This window comes from Macaca mulatta, chromosome 12 (assembly GCF_049350105.2).
Source record: "Macaca mulatta isolate MMU2019108-1 chromosome 12, T2T-MMU8v2.0, whole genome shotgun sequence".
Lineage (NCBI taxonomy): Eukaryota > Metazoa > Chordata > Mammalia > Primates > Cercopithecidae > Macaca > Macaca mulatta.
Window position 1 is genome coordinate 93,965,113 of NC_133417.1, and position 22,286 is coordinate 93,987,398.

Below are 22,286 nucleotides of genomic sequence, written 5' to 3' on the forward strand. Positions count from 1 at the left end.
TTGAGTATAAAGTAATATATATCTTTTTTTCTCAGGATTAAATATACATAATTTGATGTAGACAATTATAATCTGATTATTACACTATTTACTTACTGCAATGAATCTAATTATTAAAATTTTCAAATTAAACACATGAAAAATTTCAGAATACTATATAAAATTAAATAGAATATTGTAATAGTTTAAGGTTTTCCATATATTGGATTAAATATTTCTGAAAAGCAAAATTATTTCAAGTTTTCAAATATCTTGACATGGAACACTGCCTTTGCTAGGAGTCCTTTCTAGAAATTACTTAAAATAGGAGACAAGCATCAATCATAGGGACTTCAGCTTTAGAACTATTGGAATAAATCTGGATTAGACAACCAGCTTATATTATTAAGCAAGATTATATATAATAATCATTTTTTTAAAAAAAGGAGAGACTTTTGCAAATATTATACAGCCATCAAAAGGTCTTAGCTTAGTGTATCATTCAGATTAGAAACCAAGATGTTGCATTTTATTTCAGTGCTTTCTGTAGTCATAGCTAACTCTTTTACCTCAACAATTTCAATCCAAAAGTTTCTCTATCATTCTATACATAAAATGCAGTCACGTTAGCAGTCAACATTATGAATGCCTTTACAGGTAAACAAACAAAATCACTTTATTACTGCATTTTATAACCAATTCCCATTCTTCTTTTTTGTGACTATTCAGGAGAATACTGGGTTGACCCTAACCAAGGATGCAAATTGGATGCCATCAAGGTATTCTGTAATATGGAAACTGGGGAAACATGCATAAGTGCCAGTCCTTTGAATGTTCCACGGAAACACTGGTGGACAGATTCTGGTGCTGAGAAGAAACACATTTGGTTTGGAGAGTCCATGGATGGTGGTTTTCAGGTAAGAAAGGATATACCTTTTTTTAAATAAGTCATCCCTATATCCTTTGTATTCTTCCTATATGTTCATCACAAGAAAAGTTATTAGGTTGGTACAAACATAATTGCAGTTTTTGCCATTGAAAGTGATGGCAAAACACGCAATTATGTTTGCACCAACCTAATAATTAATAACTAGAAGAGCTCAAATGATTTTATGTATCCAGGTGACTATACTTTTATGACTTTATTCTCAATAAAAGCTCAGTTAGATTAAATTATTTTTGTATGCAGACACCTTTCTTTCACATCTTAAGACCTTTTTTACTCCTTCGTGCAAATAAAATATGTTCCCACGTAAAATATTCATACATAAAATATATAAACAGCCCATATTACAATGAGCATACACATACTACACGAATCCTTGCATGCAGTTGCAACTAAAATGTTTGACCTGTTTTATTTGTTCCCTATTACAGTTTAGCTATGGCAATCCTGAACTGCCTGAAGATGTCCTTGACGTGCAGCTGGCCTTCCTTCGACTTCTCTCCAGCCGAGCTTCCCAGAACATCACGTATCACTGCAAAAATAGCATTGCGTACATGGATCAAGCCAGTGGAAATGTAAAGAAGGCCCTGAAGCTGATGGGGTCAAATGAAGGTGAATTCAAGGCTGAAGGAAATAGCAAATTCACCTACACAGTTCTGGAGGATGGTTGCACAGTAAGAAACATTTTTCTCAATATAAGTCATAATGCAGTCAGCATTTTAGTTTAATCATGCAAATTATTTTGAATAAAAGAAATAAAATTAATAGGATGAAATAAAGATAGCATTTGATATGAATTACATACATTGCATCTACTGATTCATTGCAGGGAATGTTAAATGCAACAAAAAGTGAATGGATCTTAGCCTTCAGATGAAAACCAGTTGAAATAAAAGCATTTAAAATTTAAATCCATAATGCAAACTTTATCAGATAATTGGGATAGTCTGTATGTTTTGAATACTATCTGTCACAGTAATTCAATCTGAAATATCTGCTTTTAAAAATTTTAAAGGTTAACTTCAAATCTCTCCTTTGTTATTGTTATTTGTGAGCAAAGGGAAAACTCACTTCTAATATTAGCAAATTTCACTGTGAGAGACCTATCCTCTTTTTAATAAACCAATTATAAACCTGTTAACAATGGCTGGAACCAGGCCTCCTGAAGATGCACTGGTCTATAGCAATTGCCCTGCTGCGTTTACTAAGAATCCCTATGAAGCATTTGTTTAAGAATAATGTTTATCAACTAAGAAGATTACAGCTTTGAAGTGGAGCAGGTCTCATATATATGAATAACATGGCACAATGAAAGCTCCTTTAGAGTAAAAAGGTGTTTTTTAACCTAATCAGTCAGAGTTGTTTAAGTAATTGTAATGTCATGATCACTTGCATTTTATCCTTTTTTACAGAAACACACTGGGGAATGGAGCAAAACAGTCTTTGAATATCGAACACGCAAGGCTGTGAGACTACCTATTGTAGATATTGCACCCTATGACATTGGTGGTCCTGATCAAGAATTTGGTGTGGACGTTGGCCCTGTTTGCTTTTTATAAACCAAACTCTATCTGAAATCCCAACAAAAAAATTTAACTCCATATGTGTTCCTCTTGTTCTAATCTTGTCAACCAGTACAAGTGACCAACAAAATTCCAGTTATTTATTTCCAAAATGTTTGGGAACAGTATAATTTGACAAAGAAAACTGATACTTTTTTTTTTTTTTTTTTTGCTGTTCCACCAAATACAATTCAAATGCTTTTTGTTTTATTTTTTTACCAATTCCAATTTCAAAATGTCTCAATGGTGCTATAATAAATAAACTTCAACACTCTTAACGATAACAACACTGTGTTACATTCTTTGAATCCTAGCCCATCTGCAGAGCAATGACTGTGCTCACTAGTAAAAGATAACCTTTCTTTCTGAAATAGTCAAATATGAAATTAGAAAAGCCCTCCCTATTTTAACTACCTCAACTGATCAGAAACACAGATTGTATTCTATGAGTCCCAGAAGACAAAAAAAATTTTATAAGTTGATAAAACTTATAAATTTCATTGATTAATCTCTTGGAAGATTGGTTTAAAAAGAAGAGTGTAGTACAAGAATTTCAAGAAATATTTTTAAAGCCACAATTATTTTAATCTTGGATATCAACTGCTTTTAAAGGTGCTTCTCTTTTTTCTTGTCATTGCTGGTCAAGATTACTAATATTTGGGAAGGTTTTAAAGACGCATGTTATGGTGCTAATGTACTTTCACTTTTAAACTCTAGATCAGAATTGTTGACTTGCATTCAGAACATAAATGCACAAAATCTGTACATGTCTCCTGTCAGAAAGTTTAATTGGCATGCCACGGAGGATTCTCCCCTTCATCCTGTAAAGGTCAACGATAAAAACCAAATAATGGGGCTGCTTTTGTCACACTAGCATAGAGGATGTGTTGAAATTTAACTTTGTAAGCTTGTATGTGGTTGTTGATCTTTTTTTTTTCCCTTACAGACACCCATAATAAAATATCATATTAAAATTCTCTTGTTTTTTTGTCACTTTTCAAAGATTTAAAAAATGCATGTCTACACTAAGGAACTCCAGTAATCTTGAAAAAGCAGATTGAATTCTAACTCTATAGATTAATAATGCGATAACTTTTAAGAATATAAAATAACATATGTTCAGAATAGAGATGTGCTCAGTGAGGAATCCTGCTGATTTTTAGATCATATTTACTGGAACCCCCGTGGATCATACTGAACGCTGAGGGCATTCTGTCTGGAAGAATCAGTCCCTGGAAATGGTAACATAGTAAATCAAGGTGTCCCCAGAGTGGGAATAATAAGGGAGGAAGTGTTTGATAGTTGATCAGAAAGTAATTATAATATGGGTCTGGTGAAACACATTGATATTAAGAAAACTTGATAAGTACCACACGATCTCACTTCTATGTGGAATCTAAAAGAGTTGAATTCATTGATGTAGAATAGAATGGTGGTTACCAAGGGCTGAAGGTGGGGTGGGTTTGGGAGATTTTAATCTATGGATACATAATTACTGTTAAGATAGAAGTAATAACTCAAGAGATCTATTGTAAAACATGGTGACCACATTTGAATATTGAATATTATATTCGATAATATAACAATGCTTTATAGTTTTGAAAATTGCTAAGAGAGTAAGTGTTCTCACCACAAGAAATGATGAGAACCTGAGGTACTGCCTATATATGTATATGTATCTCTGTCTCTCTACATATATATACACACATACATATATGTATACACACACACATATATATATAACATATATATATATAGAGAGAGAGAGAGAGAACTCAAATCAATAGTATGAATTAATAAACTAGATACTTGGAATTTTATTTTAGACCAAGAAAGATATCTGGAACACAATGTTCTGCCTCCTGTATTTGTAACTTAATATATCATGGAGAGTACATTATATATAGCTCTAACTTATTGTGTGTTATTGATCCCAATACTCAGTTTAATGAACACACTAGAGTTCAAATTACTTGTTTGCCTATCTGGTTATTTATTTGCTACCAAGCCTCTAAAGCCCTATCTCACTGTGGGGAAGTTACAGTTAAATGAGTCTTGGTTGAGGTTAGAGGCCATAGACAGTTGTTTTTCTAACCTCTCTTGAGTTAGGGTGTAGGCAAGTGGCCATGTGACCTGAGCTTGGCAAATTAGAGACACACATCTGAAGGTTTCAATCTGGGGATAGTTGTATTCATTTCATATTACTGCTATAGCAAGTTACCATAAATTTAGTGACTAAAACCACACAGATTTATTGTCTTACATTTCTGAACATCAAAAGTCTAAACTGAGTCTTGCTGGACTAAAATCCAAGTGTCAAACAAGGTTGTCTTCCTTTCTAGAGACACTAGGGAGAAACTGTGTGTTCCTTTTTCCAGCTTCTAGAAGCTGCCCAGCTTCCTTGGTTCACGAGCCACTTCCGACATCAAAGCCAGAAATATTTGGTCAAGTCTTTCCCATGTTGTCTCATTCTGACATTGACTCTTCTGTCTTCCTATTTCACTTATAAGGAACAAAATTTCTGCATTGAGCCCAATTGGATAGTCCAAGACACTCTCCCCATTTCAAGGTCAGTTGGTAAGCAACCTTAATGCCTGCTGCAACCTTAATTGCTCCTTGCCTTGCCAAAAAAGGTAATACATTTACTGGTTCTGGGAATTAGGGTATGAACACATTTGAGGGAGCATTATTCCACCTACCAACAAGAGTGATGTAAAGAAGTAAAAAGAATTAAGAATCTAGTTTGGTGGTGATCACAGCTCCAGTTGGGGCAGCAACTGCCAGATATGAAAAGAAGCAAGGCCAACAGTGCCAGAAATGGCATCCAGTGTCTTGTGTTTATGATGGCTTTGCCAGGTTGCTTTTAGGGTATGATTTTGAAGATGGCTCTGAGTGTCAGCATTCACTTCATTTTTGTTGATTTTATGCACCTGGATTCTATAGCTTTCTCTGAATTCCTCTGAATTTCAGATAAAAATCCATAAATTACATTTTTACTTCAGTCAGCTAAAGCTGGTTTAGATTGTTTACAACTAAGAAGCCTGACTAGGCCAGCAATTGGTAACAGCAGGGCTGGCAGGAAGCAAAAATGCAAGCAAATGGAAAGACTCTGAGATCAAATGTTTGCACTAGCTAGGGGTAAAAATAGAAAATTCAGCTTGTATCCAGGCATGAGAATTTGGAAGTCCATGGAAATAGGATTAATCATTTATGATTACATGGAGTGATTTGCACTCTAAAGACAAGGCTTAAGGAGAGAAGTGGCCTCTACTACACAACAGTATGTTTGAATTTCATGAGAAATTGCAGGACTGCATGTGAATGTGGCTGCTGTGAATGGTGATGAACAGAAAGAGAATGACAAGTTCAAATCCCTAACTTCTTGATTTAAGACACAGAAGAAAATCTATGCCCTTTCCCTGACTATGCTAAAATAAAAGCATACCATCTTTCTGGAAAAGAATATTTAAAAACTCATATTTTTGCCAAAGGTTTGAGATAATAAAAACCAAATACAAATCTTCATTGTGCAGATCACCAGATTTCAACATAAATCTAAATGGATTTTCCAGTTCTCGATTTGATTCTCTATATTTGGGAATAGCAAAACCCTGGAAATTTAAATGGGGTTTATGGAAGAATTATCTTGAAACATTCCAGTTTCACATTAAGTTTCTTTTTTTTTTTTTTTTTTTTTTGAGACGGAGTCTCGCTCTGTCGCCCAGGCTGGAGTGCAGTGGCCGGATCTCGGCTCACTGCAAGCTCCGCCTCCCGGGTTCACGCCATTCTCCTGCCTCAGCCTCCCGAGTAGCTGGGACTACAGGCGCCCGCCACCACGCCCGGCTAATTTTTTTGCATTTTTTAGTAGAGACGGGGTTTCACTGTGTTAGCCAGGATGGTCTCGATCTCCTGACCTCATGATCCGCCCGTCTCGGCCTCCCAAAGTGCTGGGATTACAGGCTTGAGCCACCGCGCCCGGCATTCCTTGCCTGGTAATTGTTCCCCCATTCTTAAAATGCAAGATGACTACAAGAAAAAAGCCGGTTCTCTTCAGACCTCATTCTCACCACTGCTTATTGTCTCCAGATTTGTAACTAAAATCAGATCGTGGAATGCCTCTGGGGGTAGCAATTTAAAGATCAATCTCAGGAAGAGGTTTACACGTAAAAAGAATGGAAGGATTTAATTAATTTATTTTGTTTAAAATCTGAGAAATGTGTGTAGGAGTGGGTTTTGAGATACTAGACAAAAAAGAACTGTGAAATTTGGACAAAATGTATCAATACATCAATGTAACAAAGAGTTATGGGACCATTGTAATTATTAACATGGTTGCACTGAACTCAGGTCTCAGAGGTTGCCCAAACTGAATGAATTTGAGACATTACAAACTTTCTAACAGGTGGAGAATGTAATTCAACAACTTAAGAAGATAGAAATATTGGAATGAATTTATCATATGTGACACAACCATTCACCTTCTGAGTATATTCTCAAGGTGGACCAGTAAGGTTTTGAGAAACACGTGGTGGGCTGCATGCCAGCACCTTTGAAAAATCTCCTTGTGTGTCTGAGGTCTAAAGATGGAAGCAGAAGAAAAATCTGTCTGAAATAGGCTTCTTGATTCCATGGAGATGACAGGATCCGAGCTTGCAGAGGACAAATGGCAACTCTAGACTACCAGAAACAAAGTGAGAATAATATTGTACAAGATAGCAGGACTGTCATGGTAGAAAAAAAATATAATGGCATAATTCAGAAGTAATGTTGTCTGTGGCTGATTGATAATGAGAATGATGAGCTGTCTGGGACAGTCATACTTACAGCTTTTATAAACAATAATGACAAATATATTTAGTTCAGGTAAAAGAGAACTCAGATCAGCAACCACACAGAAATTGAATTCCTCAATTCCCAGACTATAAGATGGTTAATAAACCTAGTCTCCTGTTCAGTGGTTTGGAAGAAATCTCTGCCAATAGAATCACAACTGATAAGCACTTACAGGGCCAAGCATTGCTCTAGTCACTTTAAACTTATTAATTTGTGTATTACCCACTTTATTTCAATGAAGTACTAGTATTTTCATTTAACCTCCCCCCAAAAAAATGAAAAGAAAGAAAATGAGGCACAAGAGATTAAGTAAGTTGTCCCAAGTCCCCTAACTAATAAGAGAGAGGGCTTAGATTTTAACCCAAACATTTTGGCTTTAGAGCTAATACTCTAAGGCATGACACTAAACAGTCTAAAATATTTACTATGTTCTTTCTCCAAAAGAAACCTAAGTTAACATTTTTGTGGTACACTGAGGAAAGGTCAAATGCATGACTTTGGGGGAACTATGGAAGAGTAATGATAAATTATTACCAGTTACTACAGATTCATAATGCCACTCTAAAACTTGAATTGGGATTTTGATAACTCACTTCCAGGGTGGTCATAGCTAATTCGGGTACCATAATTCAGGTAGGCATACATTTACCTTATTTAGTAAATCACTTAGTCACAAGATGTTTACTGAGCATCTAATGTGTACCATGTATGGACATTATACCTTATCCTAAGTGAATTTCCTCCCTTTTCTAGGCCATGCCTTCTCTATCTTCATTATCTTCCTCTACCTAGTCATTACAGTACCATCAGTCACTCTACTATCTCTCCTTGATAATCTTATCTATTTCCATAATGCTAGTCATCAATTAAAAATAATTCACAAATTGACTTCTGCCTTTGTGGAACTAAAGCCCCATATATTCTATGGACTAATTGAAATTCCCATCAAAGTTTTGAATATATTTAATGAAGCAAGTAATATAAAGCTTTTAAAGAGATCATTCCAGGAAGAGAGAAGAGCAATATCATGAGGAGAGGAATGTTCTGGATATGTTCAAGGAAAAACAAAGGGAATATGGTTGGGACAAAGTGAGCATCTGGGGGAGGAGTATAAGAGAAAGCCATAGAAAAAGAGAAAGAGACAAATCATGTGGAGTCCTATAAGAAGCGTGACCATAGGTGCAGCTTTGCCTGGGAAAGTAACAGTTTATGCCTATGTTTCCAATGTCTAATAAGATTTAGTATTGTAGAACTCATAAATATCCTGATCTGATGACATTATATGGTCACCCTAATTTTATCTGGCCACTGAGGATATTGGCTGTTGCCTCAGTTAGATGAGAAGCCACTATGATAATGGATGACACGATCTGGCTTGCAGTTTTAGAGTATTTATTTCCATGACTGCTCTTTTGAGATGACTGTGTGTTAAGAGCAGAAACCATGAGAACAGTCATGAGTGCATTGCAATATTCTAAGCCAAGGATGACAGTCGTCTCCACCTGGGCAGTAATAGTAGAAGTGATGAAAAGTAGTCATGTTCTGGATACATTTTGAATACAGAGCCAACAGGAACTGCTGACAATTCGGATGTGTGGTTTAAGAGAAAGAGAGATATCAAGCATGAATCCAAGGCTTTTGGTCCAAGTAGCTGGAATAATAGAGCTGTAACTAAGATGGGGGAGACTAAAGTAAAAAATTTGAGGAACCCAGTACTTTGAAGCTAGGCATGTTACATTTTGGATGGTTATCACTCTTCTAACCAGACTTACTGGAAATCAGAGGAGAGGTCCAGGCTAGAGAAACAAATTTAAGAGTTTCAGCATATGGCTTTTACATCCTTAGAAGTAGAAGAGATCAGGCCAGGTGTGGTGGATTACACCTATAATCCCAGCACTTTGGGAGGCCAAGGCAAGAGGATCACCTGAGGTCAGGACTTCGAGACCAGTTTGACCAACATGGTGAAACCTCACTTCTACTAAAAGTACAAAAAAGTAGCCACAGTGGCATGCGCCTGTAATCCCAGCTACTCGGGAGGCTGAGGCGAGGGAATCACTTGAACCCAGGAGGCGGAGGTTGCAGTGAGCTGAAATTATGCCATTGCATCCAGCTTGGGCAACAAGAATGAAACTCCGTCTCAGAAAAAAAAAAAAAAAAGAAAAAAAAAAGAAGAAGAAGTAGAGGAGATCATGAAATAATGGAGTGTAGAAAGAAGAAAATATGAAAGCCTGGGATACTTTAATATTCACAAATTGGAGAAATGAAGAGGACGCAACAAAGGAGACAAGGTCACTAAGATAGCTTGATACAGTATTGGTGAAAACATTCTATATAACATGGCATACTTGAAAGATCTCCCCAAATCTCCATATTCTCTAGTCTGCCCCATTGAAGGTTTTCAGAAATCTTGCAAATAATCACCTCTTGAGTCAATGCTGTAAACAAAAAGGCTATCATCTGTGGCTAATATTTTTTATTAAACAAGTTTTTCTCTGATATTTTGCTCATCCTTTTTCTCCTTATTGCTTTAATCTTCCTCAAAAATACCTTTACCTTTAAAACTCCTGAAGGCTTTCACTAAAACGCATTGAATTACTTTGCATTTTTGGACCATATCTGCTATGGTATTTATTAATAGAAGCCAGGTTGCCCTTTGAGGTCCATAAAATTTAGAAATAGGAGTTATGATATTTCTAAATCACATAGAAATATGTGTGATTGTGTAAGAGAAATCACACCAGTTTAGTGATTGTGTGAGAGAAATGATATACTTTCTATTATCTTGAAAATGAGATACCCCATAATGGAGTAGGAAACGAAGCAAAAGTTAAGCTTTGGTTGAGTTCCCTGAAAACAGACTCTAAGGCAGCTAATGATGAGCAGAAGATTTACTGGGGAGTCATCTTGGGAGATACATCTGTAAGGAAATGAGAAATGTAGGTTTAGACAGAGGGGGAAGCTGACCCCATGCAATTGACGAAGGTTTCAGAGGACTCTACAGGAAATTCTGGAACTGAGATGGCCCTTCCGAGTTGCTATAATTCACAGTAAGAGGGATGGGTCTTTGTATTCCTGAATCAGACAGTCATTGACTGTGGGCTGAAATTTGGAAGGGGTGGAGGTTATATTTGGTAAAGCAGTGTTCATGACTGGGGGTAATTCTGTGTGACAGACACTGCTGTGAAGCCTCAGTAACAACTATTTTCAGTGGCTGCTATCAGCTGCTATCAATGTTTTGGCTTTGAAAAGGGCATACATGTGGATTACCAAATTATAAGCTCATCCTATATGTTCGGTACTCTTCTAAACACTATAGGGAAATATATCACATGATATTCCCTCTTTAGGTGTGTGTTGTCTAGGGTAGATAGGTTGAACCCATATGAAGTGGCACAAAAGCATTCAAGACAAGCAATTAAGTGCTAAATTGTGCTGGGCTAACTAAAAAAGATATAGATAATAGGTGAGAAAAAATAATTGGCCAATGACGATTATATTTTCAGGACCGTCTTCTTTAAAAAGATAAAATGTATTGTGCAATAAAAAAGAGTGTTATTTGAGTAAATCCTGGTGAAAGGGAAAACCACTTTGGACTAATAAACAAAAGAAGAGAACAAATAGAAGAATGATTATCCTGCATCCATAGCGCAGTGAAGGACCTAGGCTACCTAAATACATTCATTTTAATTCAGCCACAGTATTGAGCAATTATTGAATGCAAGACTCAGAACCAAGTGCCCAAGAGGATTCAAGCAGAATAAAAGATCATAAAATTTAGTAGAAGTATGATGACACAAGCATGTCACAAGACTTAACATAATAATTTGAATTAGAGAAATACAAGACACTAGTGATGGCAGTGGCTGTCGCCATCATGCAGGCTGCAGCAGGGAGGCACAGGGAGGCATGGCTGGGGCTGCACACTCCATGGAGCTGGTGGGAGCCCTACTGCTTCTGAGTTGGTACGGGAGCTCCCCAGGTGCCACTGCAGCTGCCCAAACTGCAGCTGCAGATCCAGGCCTCCCACTCTGTGGAGCAGGCAGGAGCCCTGCCTTCCTGAGTGGGGATATAGCCACCAAAGCTGTGGCTGTGGATCCCTGCCTCCCTGTGCCCTTGGAGGGGGCAGGAGCTCCTATGTGCAGCTATAGCTGCTCTCCGAGGCCCAGGACCTGGGCATCTCTGTAGCCTGCATCCTTGAGGGCCTGGGAAGTTCCCCCTTGCACATCCCCGCAGGCTTGGGGGTGTCTGCTCTGGCTGTTTGGCATCTCTCCTCTGCTGCCCCAGCTCTGATCTCGCCCCCGGTTGCAGCTGAGCCCTCAGGTCATGAATAACAGCGGGATACAGAGTCCTGGGCAGAAGTTGATGGGTCCCTAGTAAGGCCCCACCTTCAGGCTAGAGAGGGCCTAAAGGTTAGGGGCCAGGCTGCCAGTCCCAACTGGAGTGGGGACTCGTGATGCCTCTCCCGGGTCACCCATGGCCACCCATGACCAATTGGCAGGCACTTCCTCCCCTCTGAGGTCCATAAAAGCCCTGGGCTCAGCCAGAGAGGGCAGATGGAGAGGACAGAGAGACAACAGGACAACCAACTGCAGAGAGGAACTACCCTCTCTGCTGAGAACTTCAGAGACCTGCAGAGGCATCTGAATGATCTGCAGAGAGGAGCTACCCTCTCCAGGGCTTCTTCTCTGCAGAGAACTGAACACTCCACAGATGACTTGCCTGTGGAGAGGAGCTACCCACTGTGGATCTCATCTGAGCTGTTGTAACACTCAATAAAGCTCATCTTCATCTTGTTCACACTTCACTTGTCTGTGTACCTCGTTCTTCCTGGATGCAGAACAAGAACTCAGGCTGAACGAGGCACCGTGGCCACAGAGGTTTCCAGTCAGAAAATTGACACCCCAAAGATCCTATAATATGAGAATGGCACAAGGAATGAACAGTCATGTCCATTTGGAGGCTCTCAAGACAGGTTACATAAAGCAGGTGACATGTGGGGCCAACTTTAAATAATGTAATGTTTTTCAGGTAGCAAGAGAAAGGAAGACCACAGAGAATACTGTAAGGAAAGAGGTGCAGAGTTAGGAGGCATACTTGGCAATTTAAATTATCCCAGTTTCAGACAGAGCATGGGTTTCAAGCAGTGGTGGTGTGAGAGATGAGGCTGGAAATACAGTCTAGACATGAGGCCTTAGAATAGCAAGGTGATGAGTTTTTATTTTGTCTGCTTCTCAATCTAGAGTCATAAAAAGGTTTAAATATTGGAAGGCTGTTGCTTGAGGAGAGCACAAAATCAAGGGAAACATGGGAAGCCATGGTCAGATTTACAGGCAATGAAGAGACACCCGTTGTGGGAAGAAGGAGGCAGATTGGATCTCCATTTTAGGAAAGATGAGGATGAGACAAAACAACTTTAGCCGGGAACCAGAACACCCTTTCTTCAAAGACGAGACTGAAGAAAGAGTCATAGAATGTAGACATACTTGCTGGGAAAATTAGGTTAAGGAGGGAAATGGGGTCAGGAGGAGGGAAATGGGGTCAGGCTGAAGGAGAATATCAAAAGTTAGGCAAGAGACGTTTCCATTTAATAAGGACTGAGTGGAAATTTACACAACTTCGGCCTTCCTCGCAGCTTTCTACGTGGCAGTTAAACGTGGCAGTGATTCATTTGGAAGGGTGGTTGAACATGATAAAATGTGTGACTGATTGGAGAATACTAGGTCAGAGGCAGCTAAGTCTATTTGGAAATTATCCTTCTGCAGATGGTGGATGAAATCATCTGGCTCCAGAATGAAATCATCAAGGACCAAACTTCCAAAAGAAAGGGGAAAAGAACAGCATGGTGTGTACGTGGTGAGAAGGAGGATGTGGAGGAAACATCACCAAGGGTCTGATTGGGGATACTGTAGCTTTTAATCGTTTTTAAAAAGGAGGGTTCAATTTTGAGGGCTGAGGTTGTGATTAATTCAGGGCTATGAGGAGAGAGAGGAAACTGAACAGAAGGAGGGATTCATTAGTGCTATTGATAAAAATGGTTTGGGACCGATTTTCAAATTTTGTCTTGAATTTAAACCACCTGGAGACTGTCCTCAGCCAAGTCAGCAAAAGCACAGCTTTGAAAGAGGTGATCACTTTCTGTGAGAACCCAACAAAGCACAGCATTATGCAAGGAAACATGTCAAATGTCTCTGGGAGGGGCTTGTACTTTAGCTTCCTTTGAGTCTTTAGGGCTAAAATTCTGACTACAGATGTTTTCAATTTATGTTGCTTTTTTTTTCTCATTAAATTGGCTAACAAGTGTGACCATTCTGTATCTCCAGCCGCCTTTCATTATAGGATCTATCTTGTAACAGTTTCAACTGCTGGGAAAATTGTTCACATTACGATTACAGTTCTACATTTCTCTATTTATTACCACTTGAATCTACATTTGTACTTCACATACATGCAGACCAATTTTCTGCTATATCAATGGCATTTAACCATAACTGCTTATATGCATATGCTTTTGCTATGCACTCTTTAAAATGAGGTGAATCATATTCTTTGATTACAAATATATGCATCTGTGAGGCCAAGGCGGGACGATCACTTGAGGCCGGGAGTTTGAGATCAGCCTGGCCAACATAGTGAAATCCCGTCTCTACTAAAAATACAACAATTAGCTGGGCATGATGGTGCACACCTGTAATCCCAACTACTCAGGAGGCTGACGCAGGAGACTTACTTGAACTCGGGAGCCAGAGGTGGCAGTGAGCCAAGATCACACCACTGCTGTTTAACCTGGGCAACAGAGCAAGACTCTGTCTCAAAAGAAGATACAGAAATGACCAAGAAACATATGAAAAAATGCTCACCATCACTAATGATTAAAGAAATGCAATTAAGACCACAATGCAATACCATCTAACTCATGCAATAAAGGCCATAATCAAAAAATAATAGATGTTGGCATGGACACAGTGAACAGGAACACTTCTACACTGCTAGAGGGAATGTAAACTAGTACAACCACTGTGGAATACAGTGTGGAGATTCCTTAAAGGACTAAAAGTAGAATTACCATTTGATTCAGCAATTCCACTACTTGGTATCTACCTAGAGGGAAAGAAGTCATTACACCAAAAAGATACTTGCATGAGCACGTTTATAGCAGCACAACTTGCAATTGCAAAAATGTGGAACCAACCCAAATGCCCATCAATCAAGACAGTTTCTTTATCCACCCGTATATGTGCACACATATATATGATGGAATACTACTCAGCCGTAAAAAGGAACGAATTAATGGCATTTGCAGCAATGTGGATGAGTTGGAGACTATTGTTCTAAGTGAAGTAACTCATGAATGGAAAACCAAAACATTGTATGTTCTTACTCATAAGTGGGAGCTAAGCTATGAGGATGCAAAGGCATAGCAATGACACAGTGGACTTTGGGGAATCAGGGGGAAAGGGTGGAAAGGGAGTGAACTATTAAAGACTACAAATTGGGTGCAGTGTATACTGCTTGGGTGATGGGTACACCAAAATCTCAGCAATCACCACTAAAGAACTTACTCATGTAACAAAACACCATCTGTTCCCCAATAAACTATGAAAATACAAATTTTTTTAAAAAAAGAAAATCAAAATAAATGCAATCTTCAGGGAATTTTTTATCCTGTAAGATAGTCACATAATATGAATTAAATATCATTTGAGGTTTTTGTTGATAGCATCAAAATAAAATCCAGCAGAGAATTATGAGCAAATTTTTATAGGATTTTGCTAAATTTTTACAGTTTTCTCTCTAGAGCTCCTTATTATGTCTCACTCATGCTTTTGTCCAGTTCAATTTTCAAATATAATTTTCATTTTCTTTCACATTTCATTCTGTTGGTTTTATTGAGTTTAGTCATTAAAGTATAAAAATGAGAATAAGAGATGCATTAGAGCATTAGACATGGCTTCAAGCTCTCTTTTCTGACTTCACAGTTACCTCTGACATCCAAGGTTTAGAATTCTATGACTAAAAAGTAATATTCATATAATACATATTCCTCCTTCACTCTTTTCCTTTTGAACATCTGCATTCTTCAGTGGTCTGTTTCGGGCTCACTGGTCTCCACTTTTGTGAATGATTGCACTCACATTGAAATCTCAAACAACTACTGGATGTGATGGCTCACCTATCTTTATGTATAACCCTGACTGTCTCCAGCTAGATGCTCCATGGACATAGAACACATGTCCTCAGCCTGCCCACTTTGCTAGTCCCCATCTCAGTACATGCCAGCACCTTCCTTCCAGCTTCCTAAGCCAGAAACTTGGAAATAATCTTAAAATCTTGGTTCCTCACCCTCACTCTTTCATCAGATTGCATTGATGCTTTTTAAATATTTCTCAAATCCATCTCTCTCCATGTGCAGTGACATGAACTGCTCTTTCCTGCTTTTCTTATACATTGTTCAACTAATCTTTCTCTTTTCAGTCTTACTGCCATTAAAAATTCTTCCTTCAGTATTGCTGCCAAGGTGATCTTTTTAACATGCAAATCACAATGTGTCTTACTTGCCAAAACACTTCAATATATTGCAGTGAAACTTGTATTGGTATTTTGGGTGGTTCAGATTTTGTTCTAAGGGATTGGCCTACATACAAGAATTTCAACATCCTTGGCCCATCTACAAAATCCCTAAAATATTCCCCAGTCTTTATTATAACCACTAACACCCTACTCACGCATTTCCAAGGGCACTCTAGAGGGTATGGTTACACACCCAGCTAAGAACTACAGATACTTTCCTTAAAACACCTTCAAAATAATTTTCAATCTCTTTATTTCTACACACAAGTCCCTTTACGATACCTCTTCCTGCTCCTCTAACTTCATCTCCCACCAACCCCTTGTATGCAATCTATTACAGAAACTGCCCACCAGGGGCTCCCCAGGCAAGGCCATGACTTTTAAGAACTCCATGTCTTGATCTATGTTGTTCTTTGTGTCTTACCTTCTTTCATTGTTCAAGACACTATCTTTAACCCTCAAGACTCATGAAGAAAGAGTGTATTCCAGCTACTCTTCCTTGCTTCCTCTCCTCTCCAAATTCCAGCCTAGCTTAGATGGCTAGGTCCCATGCTTCCCATATACATACCTAATTAATGTTAGTTATCACCATGTATTTATTCAGCTTAGTTGGTATGTTGGTCCGTTTTACCCACTAAATGGTATAAGCAGCATATAAAGCATGGAATGATTTCCTGTACCATGTGCTGGGTAATAATTTTACATTCCAAAGCAAAAATACCAGTATCTGACATGAAATCCACATGAAAAGCATGTACCCACAATAGATTCTTAGTCTGTTGCGTAAATAATCTGGCACCATTGTGAAATTGTTTTTGTCATGTTAATTTTTAAGTTCTATTCTATCTTATATCTATACTTATTATTTACATTTGTGGAGTGTTTTTTCTCTTTTGTTATTTTTTGTTTTACAAATAATGTTTCAATTTACTTGTCATCAGGTAAAATCAACAGCCCCAGAGGACATCCTAGTGTGTACTACTCTATCCTCAACCTCTGGCTCACTTTTGGGCCTACTACCTTCTCACATTTATAGGAACTGTGAATAAACCAATTAGAGAAAATGACTTTAACTATTCTTTCCACATTCCACGGGAAAAAACAGACAAAAAATATATGTGAGTGTTTTTCTGTGTCTTCTTTGACACTTAATACTGTCAGGTATTTTCATGTTTGTCAAATTCTGATAAAATTCTGTATCTTATTGTTTCTGTTGCATTTTTATTTCTAATGATATTAAATATCTTCCACATTTATTAGTTTTTATATTGTGGCTTTTGTAAATTACCTGTATAGGACTATGCATAGTTTGGAGGATTTTACAGAAACTGCATTAAACCATTTCTGTAATATATATTACATAAATGTTCCCAACTGGAACATGCTTTGAAGCATACTATTGAGATTTTTATAATATAGTATTTTTTTTTTAATGGTAGGAGCTCACTGTCTTGCAAGGGCTAGCCTTGAACTCCTGGATTCAAGTGATCGTCCCACCTCAGACTACTGAATAGGTGGAACTACAAGTGAGCAGCATTGTGCCTGGTTATAATACAGATTTAAGATGTATTTTAGAATCTGATTTCTCATCATTTTATTATTCATATATTTGTTTTCTACAGATTTAAGATGTATTTTAGAATCTGATCTTTCATCATTTTATTATTTACATATTTGTTTTCATCTCCATCCCAGGATTATTAAGCTACTCAATAATTTTTATGCAAATATATTTAGAGGTTTTCAAAATTGAATTAGTTCATTTGGGAACTGTTTTGGTATAAGAATTAAAGAAAGAAACATGCTTTCAAATGATAAATAGTTACAAATTTACTTTAATAGTATTTACTGAATAAACAGGAATTAATTTTTTTCTATATTAATTCTAATATAGGTACATAGATTCACTTCTAAATATTTTTTGTTCCCTATGACCGGTAGCTTTTTATTATTTTTAAATATTTCCTTGGGCCAGGGTCCACCTTTATTCACCATTTCTGTTTTGGAGAGGATCTTTTTTTATCACTTTTCTTGCAAATTTTTCATTCCAATAACTTTTAGAACAGTTTTGTCATGTTTTCAGTTTTTATGATCTTATAGGGATTTTCAGTGGGAGCATTTATTAATTTAGGAAAAAATTACATTTTTCAAATATTGAGCTTCCCTATGTTAAGGTAGGTTTAGCCCTAATTTTATTTTACATGTCTCAGTCAAGTGTTATGGATTTTTTTCAATCGGGTTCTGCAAATTTCTTGTCATGTTTAGGTATATGTTGTATGTTGCTATTGTTATTGGATAAAAATCCTTTATTCAGTTGTGTTTCTGTCCAGTAGTACTAATAGAAACAGTAACATAATATAATGGTAATAACGATGTATGCTTCACACTAGTACATAAATGATTACTCTCTGAATGTATTTTTCCAGTTACACATAGCATACAATATTTCATCATTCAATGAATGTATGTTGAACATGCACAAATACTAAGAAAATTTTTGGATCCTGTGTAAACAGTCCATGCCTTTGTAACAAATAGAATTAATAGAAAAGATTGACACCTACCAAATAATCACACCCTTTATAAAACATTCTAATTTGTGCTATAAATATAAATATTTATAAGAAGAAATACAGTGTGCCAAGAAAATTGAATGGGGACTATCTTACCTGGGTTGTGGTAAGGAGTGAGGAGCCTAGTAAAGATTTTGTGAGGATGAGGCATTGAGAAGAGTTCCGAAAAGTAAGTACAAGTAAACTGGGCAAAAAGAATACACATGCAAATGGTTTTCAGTAGGACAGGAAAGAAGCTTTTAGAAAATGGACAAAATCCCACGTGAGTGAAGCACAGAGAAAGGAAGATAGTGGTGTACGGAAGCCTGGGAAGAAGGCAGGAGTCAGGTCATGCCAGTATCTCATAGTTTGAAGATGTTTGTCTCTATCCTAGAAGCTACCACTGAAGCTTTTTATAATAAGATGAGCGCATGTGTGTTGTAGCTGGGGTGGCTGGGGGGGAGTGAGAGGTGACATATTCAGATTTTTACTTCAAATTGATTTCTCTGGCTGTAGTGAGAAGAATGGATCAGAAGAGGGCAAGAGTGGATGCCTGGAAACCTGTCGGAGGCTATTGAAAAAGCTCAGGCGAGACATAATAATTATGTGGACAAGGATAGCAGCAGTGTAGATCAAGAGAAGGATAGGACCTTAGGGAATATTTAGGGGGCAGAATTGGAAATATTTAACAAGGACGGGACTCGCGTGATCTGAGAGAGAGAGAGAGAGGTGACAAAAATGACTCTCAGGTTTCTGGCCTGCCTAAATGGATGGATAATGAGGCTATTGTCTTTTTTTTTTTTTTTTTCTGTTAATTCTGAGAATTTTTATTTGTATTTTTAAATAAATCAACAATAAATGTATGCCACCATCCTCCCCAAATGTAGATTATTTCACTTTTTATAGTGTAGAATTTGAGGTGTCTATGGGACATGAAAGTAAAGAAATCCACTGACAGATCAAATATATAGGCAAGAAATCTGAGAGCCTTGGAATGGTCTGGGCACGCTTTTATTGGTAGCATTCCCAAAATCCAAATAAGAAATGTTATTTCTGTAGTTGGAAATTGTTAGTGTTTGTGACTTAATAGTATTACCACATATTTCTGATGCATCTATGTGAACTTATATAATCTGTACAGTTTGGACTTGAAGGAAGTCAAGGAAGACTCACACATGTTTTTAGGCATATAAATACTCAAATTTAAGATATACAGGTCAAAATATAACCAGTTTGGGGGAAAATGATGTTGTAAACTAAATATTGAAAATAAAACAAAACAATTAGGCTAAATTCATATGTGATACACTTTGAGACATATGTCTTATTATTACAGTTTATTCAGTCATGAAAAATCTATTGCTTGCCCTTTTTATCAATAATACTACTCTGACATTTTTAAGGGCAGAGGCAGTGATAATTGGTGTCATGTTGCCTTTGTGGGTAATGTTGTAGATAGATTTTCATTTATAAGCCAGTACATATATGATGGAAGGTATTTGTTGTATCTTTTAAACAAATGGCAAACAAAGTATACCACCACATCTCCTTTTCACTATTGGAAATGAAACAGATCTAATACGGTCAAAGGAATTCCACAAAACAAAAACCACGGACATGACAAAAGCGTGCATTTAATTGGATGCTTTGCAGAGATACATGACCAAAGTTGTATGCATGGCTTGTCTTTTGGGAGGGTCCCAGTTATTTATTTTAAAAGAAAAAAATTAAAATAGAGCCAACAAGTGCAATTAAGAAAAAAAAAAGTCTTGAGACACAAGGGGACCTACATGTTCTGGTCTAAGAAGCGTGCGAGTAACACAAAGCATTCCAGATACAGTATGACAGAGGAACAGTGAACAAGCATTGGAATAATGCTCTTTCTTTCAGAAACGGGAAGTCTAACAGTTATGTTTTCACAATGGTAGTGATTAAACCATCTTTATTTTTAAAGAATTTTATAGGAAGAATTTTAGCACCATCATTAAAGGAAAAATAATAATACCTTTTTAGCCCTGCCTATCTCCAGTCTTGAAATAATAACAGAAGCATAGCACCTTTCAGTATCTAAAATATAAACAAGAATAGTAAGTCCATCCCAGCTTCTAGAGATGAGGTAGCTCATGCTAAGAAATGTTGGGTCATTTTTCCTATGAAAGTTCAAAGGCCAAATGGTCTAATTCCGATCATCACATTTGATTAGAGTCAGCTCCACAACTGTTTCTAGATCTTTTTCTTCATTATAGGCTTCAGGATGATGAGATTGTACATGTGGAAGAGTCTCAACTTAGAGTCCTTGGACATATGTTTGTAAAGTTCTATATGTCAATTATTTTGCATTCAATATCTTCTTAAATAAGAGAGTGTAAATTTATTAAATGGTATATACTAGTGTAACTTCTATCCATATTGATAGATTGAGTCAAGAGGAGAAAGATATCTTTAAATTTGAATGAGAAAGATGTCTAAACTTATAGTCTTTTACAAACATTTAAGAAGTTGAAGTAAATTCACTTTGTTCTCCAAAATGCCACTGAATATATACTATCGAAAAATTCTATTTAAGACAGTGAGAAACTGTTTTTTTTTTTAAGATTCTCCTAAAAGAGTTTCTATTATAGTTACACAATATCAAGACATGCATGTAGGTCTCAATCACAAGTTAAACATTTTAAACTCATTTTTAATTGACAATCTTGGAATGAGAGGTCACAAAAGGGCACTAATTTCTATTTTTCAACTGCAGCCAAGCAAAATAAACATGTGTTGTGGCTCTGTATACCCCACTCTTTAAGCTACCTGCCAGGAAGAAGAATTTTCTCATAAATACTAAGCAACTTTTTCATTACACTGAAATAAACTGAAGAAAACGGAGATTTATTTATTCAATCAGTTTACTTTCTGCAAAGGTGGTCATTGTCATTGGTCATCTTAAACCTAAACTGTTGTATTGAAAAATATTTAAAATCAATTAAAACTTGAGGATTGTAAGTAAAATAAATATTCTGAAGGATAAGGAGGCCAGGCACTTAAGACCATATATACAATGCTGATGCAGGATCAGCCACTACTTCAAGAGTCTCAGGATCAACTTCAAACAGTCAGAGTTCTTGTGAATGGCGGTGGTCATTGATGGTGGTGCTCATTGTCAATGTATCTTGGCTTACTTTACACAAAACAAACTGGCCCAATTTCAATGCCGAATTCCTGGTCTGTGCCGCCAACATCCACAGGGGCAAGATCTATGATGGGCAAGCGTGCCACATTCTGTGTTCTATATTCAAAGACAGTCTTGCCCACATTTCCATTTCGCTTCTGAAATTAAATGGTGCAATGGGTTAAACGTACATACAATTTTTTCCAAGTATGTTACACAGCAACCTTCCCAGACAACTTTTATAATGTAAAGGCAATGATTTTTAGAGTACTCCTTAAAAAAAAAAAATGAAAACATAAAGTGAGATATTAGTGTACTTATGTAACAGAATTTCTTTCATGCTTTAAGTAAATTTTCTTTGTTCTTCTGCAGCTTCCCAAATGGTCACTAGCAACATAAATTATGAAAGCTTTTTTTGTTTTTCACAAATGAAACTATAATTCACCATTCAGTATTATTTTTGTTTTATATCTCAACATGCAAGTGGGGAGACTTACAAATTGGTGAAAAACTAAAGTATCTTGGATTGATTACGCATTTTAGAAATAAGGCATTTTAAGCATGGGACTGAGATTCAGTAAGTTAAATAACTTGGAAAAGAACCCAAGAAAGTCTGCAGAAGAACTGGATCAGATCTTAGGGATCCAGTTCTTTCTTTACTATAAGGATTCAAACCTCTATCACGCTTC

General features: G+C 37.0%; 2 protein-coding genes across 3 annotated transcripts in view; one reads left to right on the plus strand and one right to left on the minus strand.

The window, feature by feature from the left end:
* COL3A1 (collagen type III alpha 1 chain) overlaps nt 1-2,658 on the plus strand; it is a 37,543-nt gene extending 34,885 nt beyond the window's left edge. Inside the window, 3 exon segments of the mRNA NM_001266039.1 lie at nt 709-896; nt 1,357-1,599; nt 2,338-2,658. Of these exon segments, the coding sequence (NP_001252968.1) occupies nt 709-896; nt 1,357-1,599; nt 2,338-2,484 (578 nt within the window). The 3' untranslated portion in view covers nt 2,485-2,658.
* A 17,396-nt stretch (nt 2,659-20,054) lies between these two features.
* The window catches only part of COL5A2 (collagen type V alpha 2 chain), a 72,902-nt gene continuing 70,670 nt past the window's right edge, over nt 20,055-22,286 (minus strand). For both annotated transcript variants that reach the window (XM_077957304.1, XM_015110521.3), the window contains one exon: nt 20,055-21,755. In XM_077957304.1, coding sequence (XP_077813430.1) covers nt 21,609-21,755 — 147 coding nt within the window. In that variant the 3' untranslated portion in view covers nt 20,055-21,608. The remainder of the gene's footprint in view (nt 21,756-22,286) is intronic.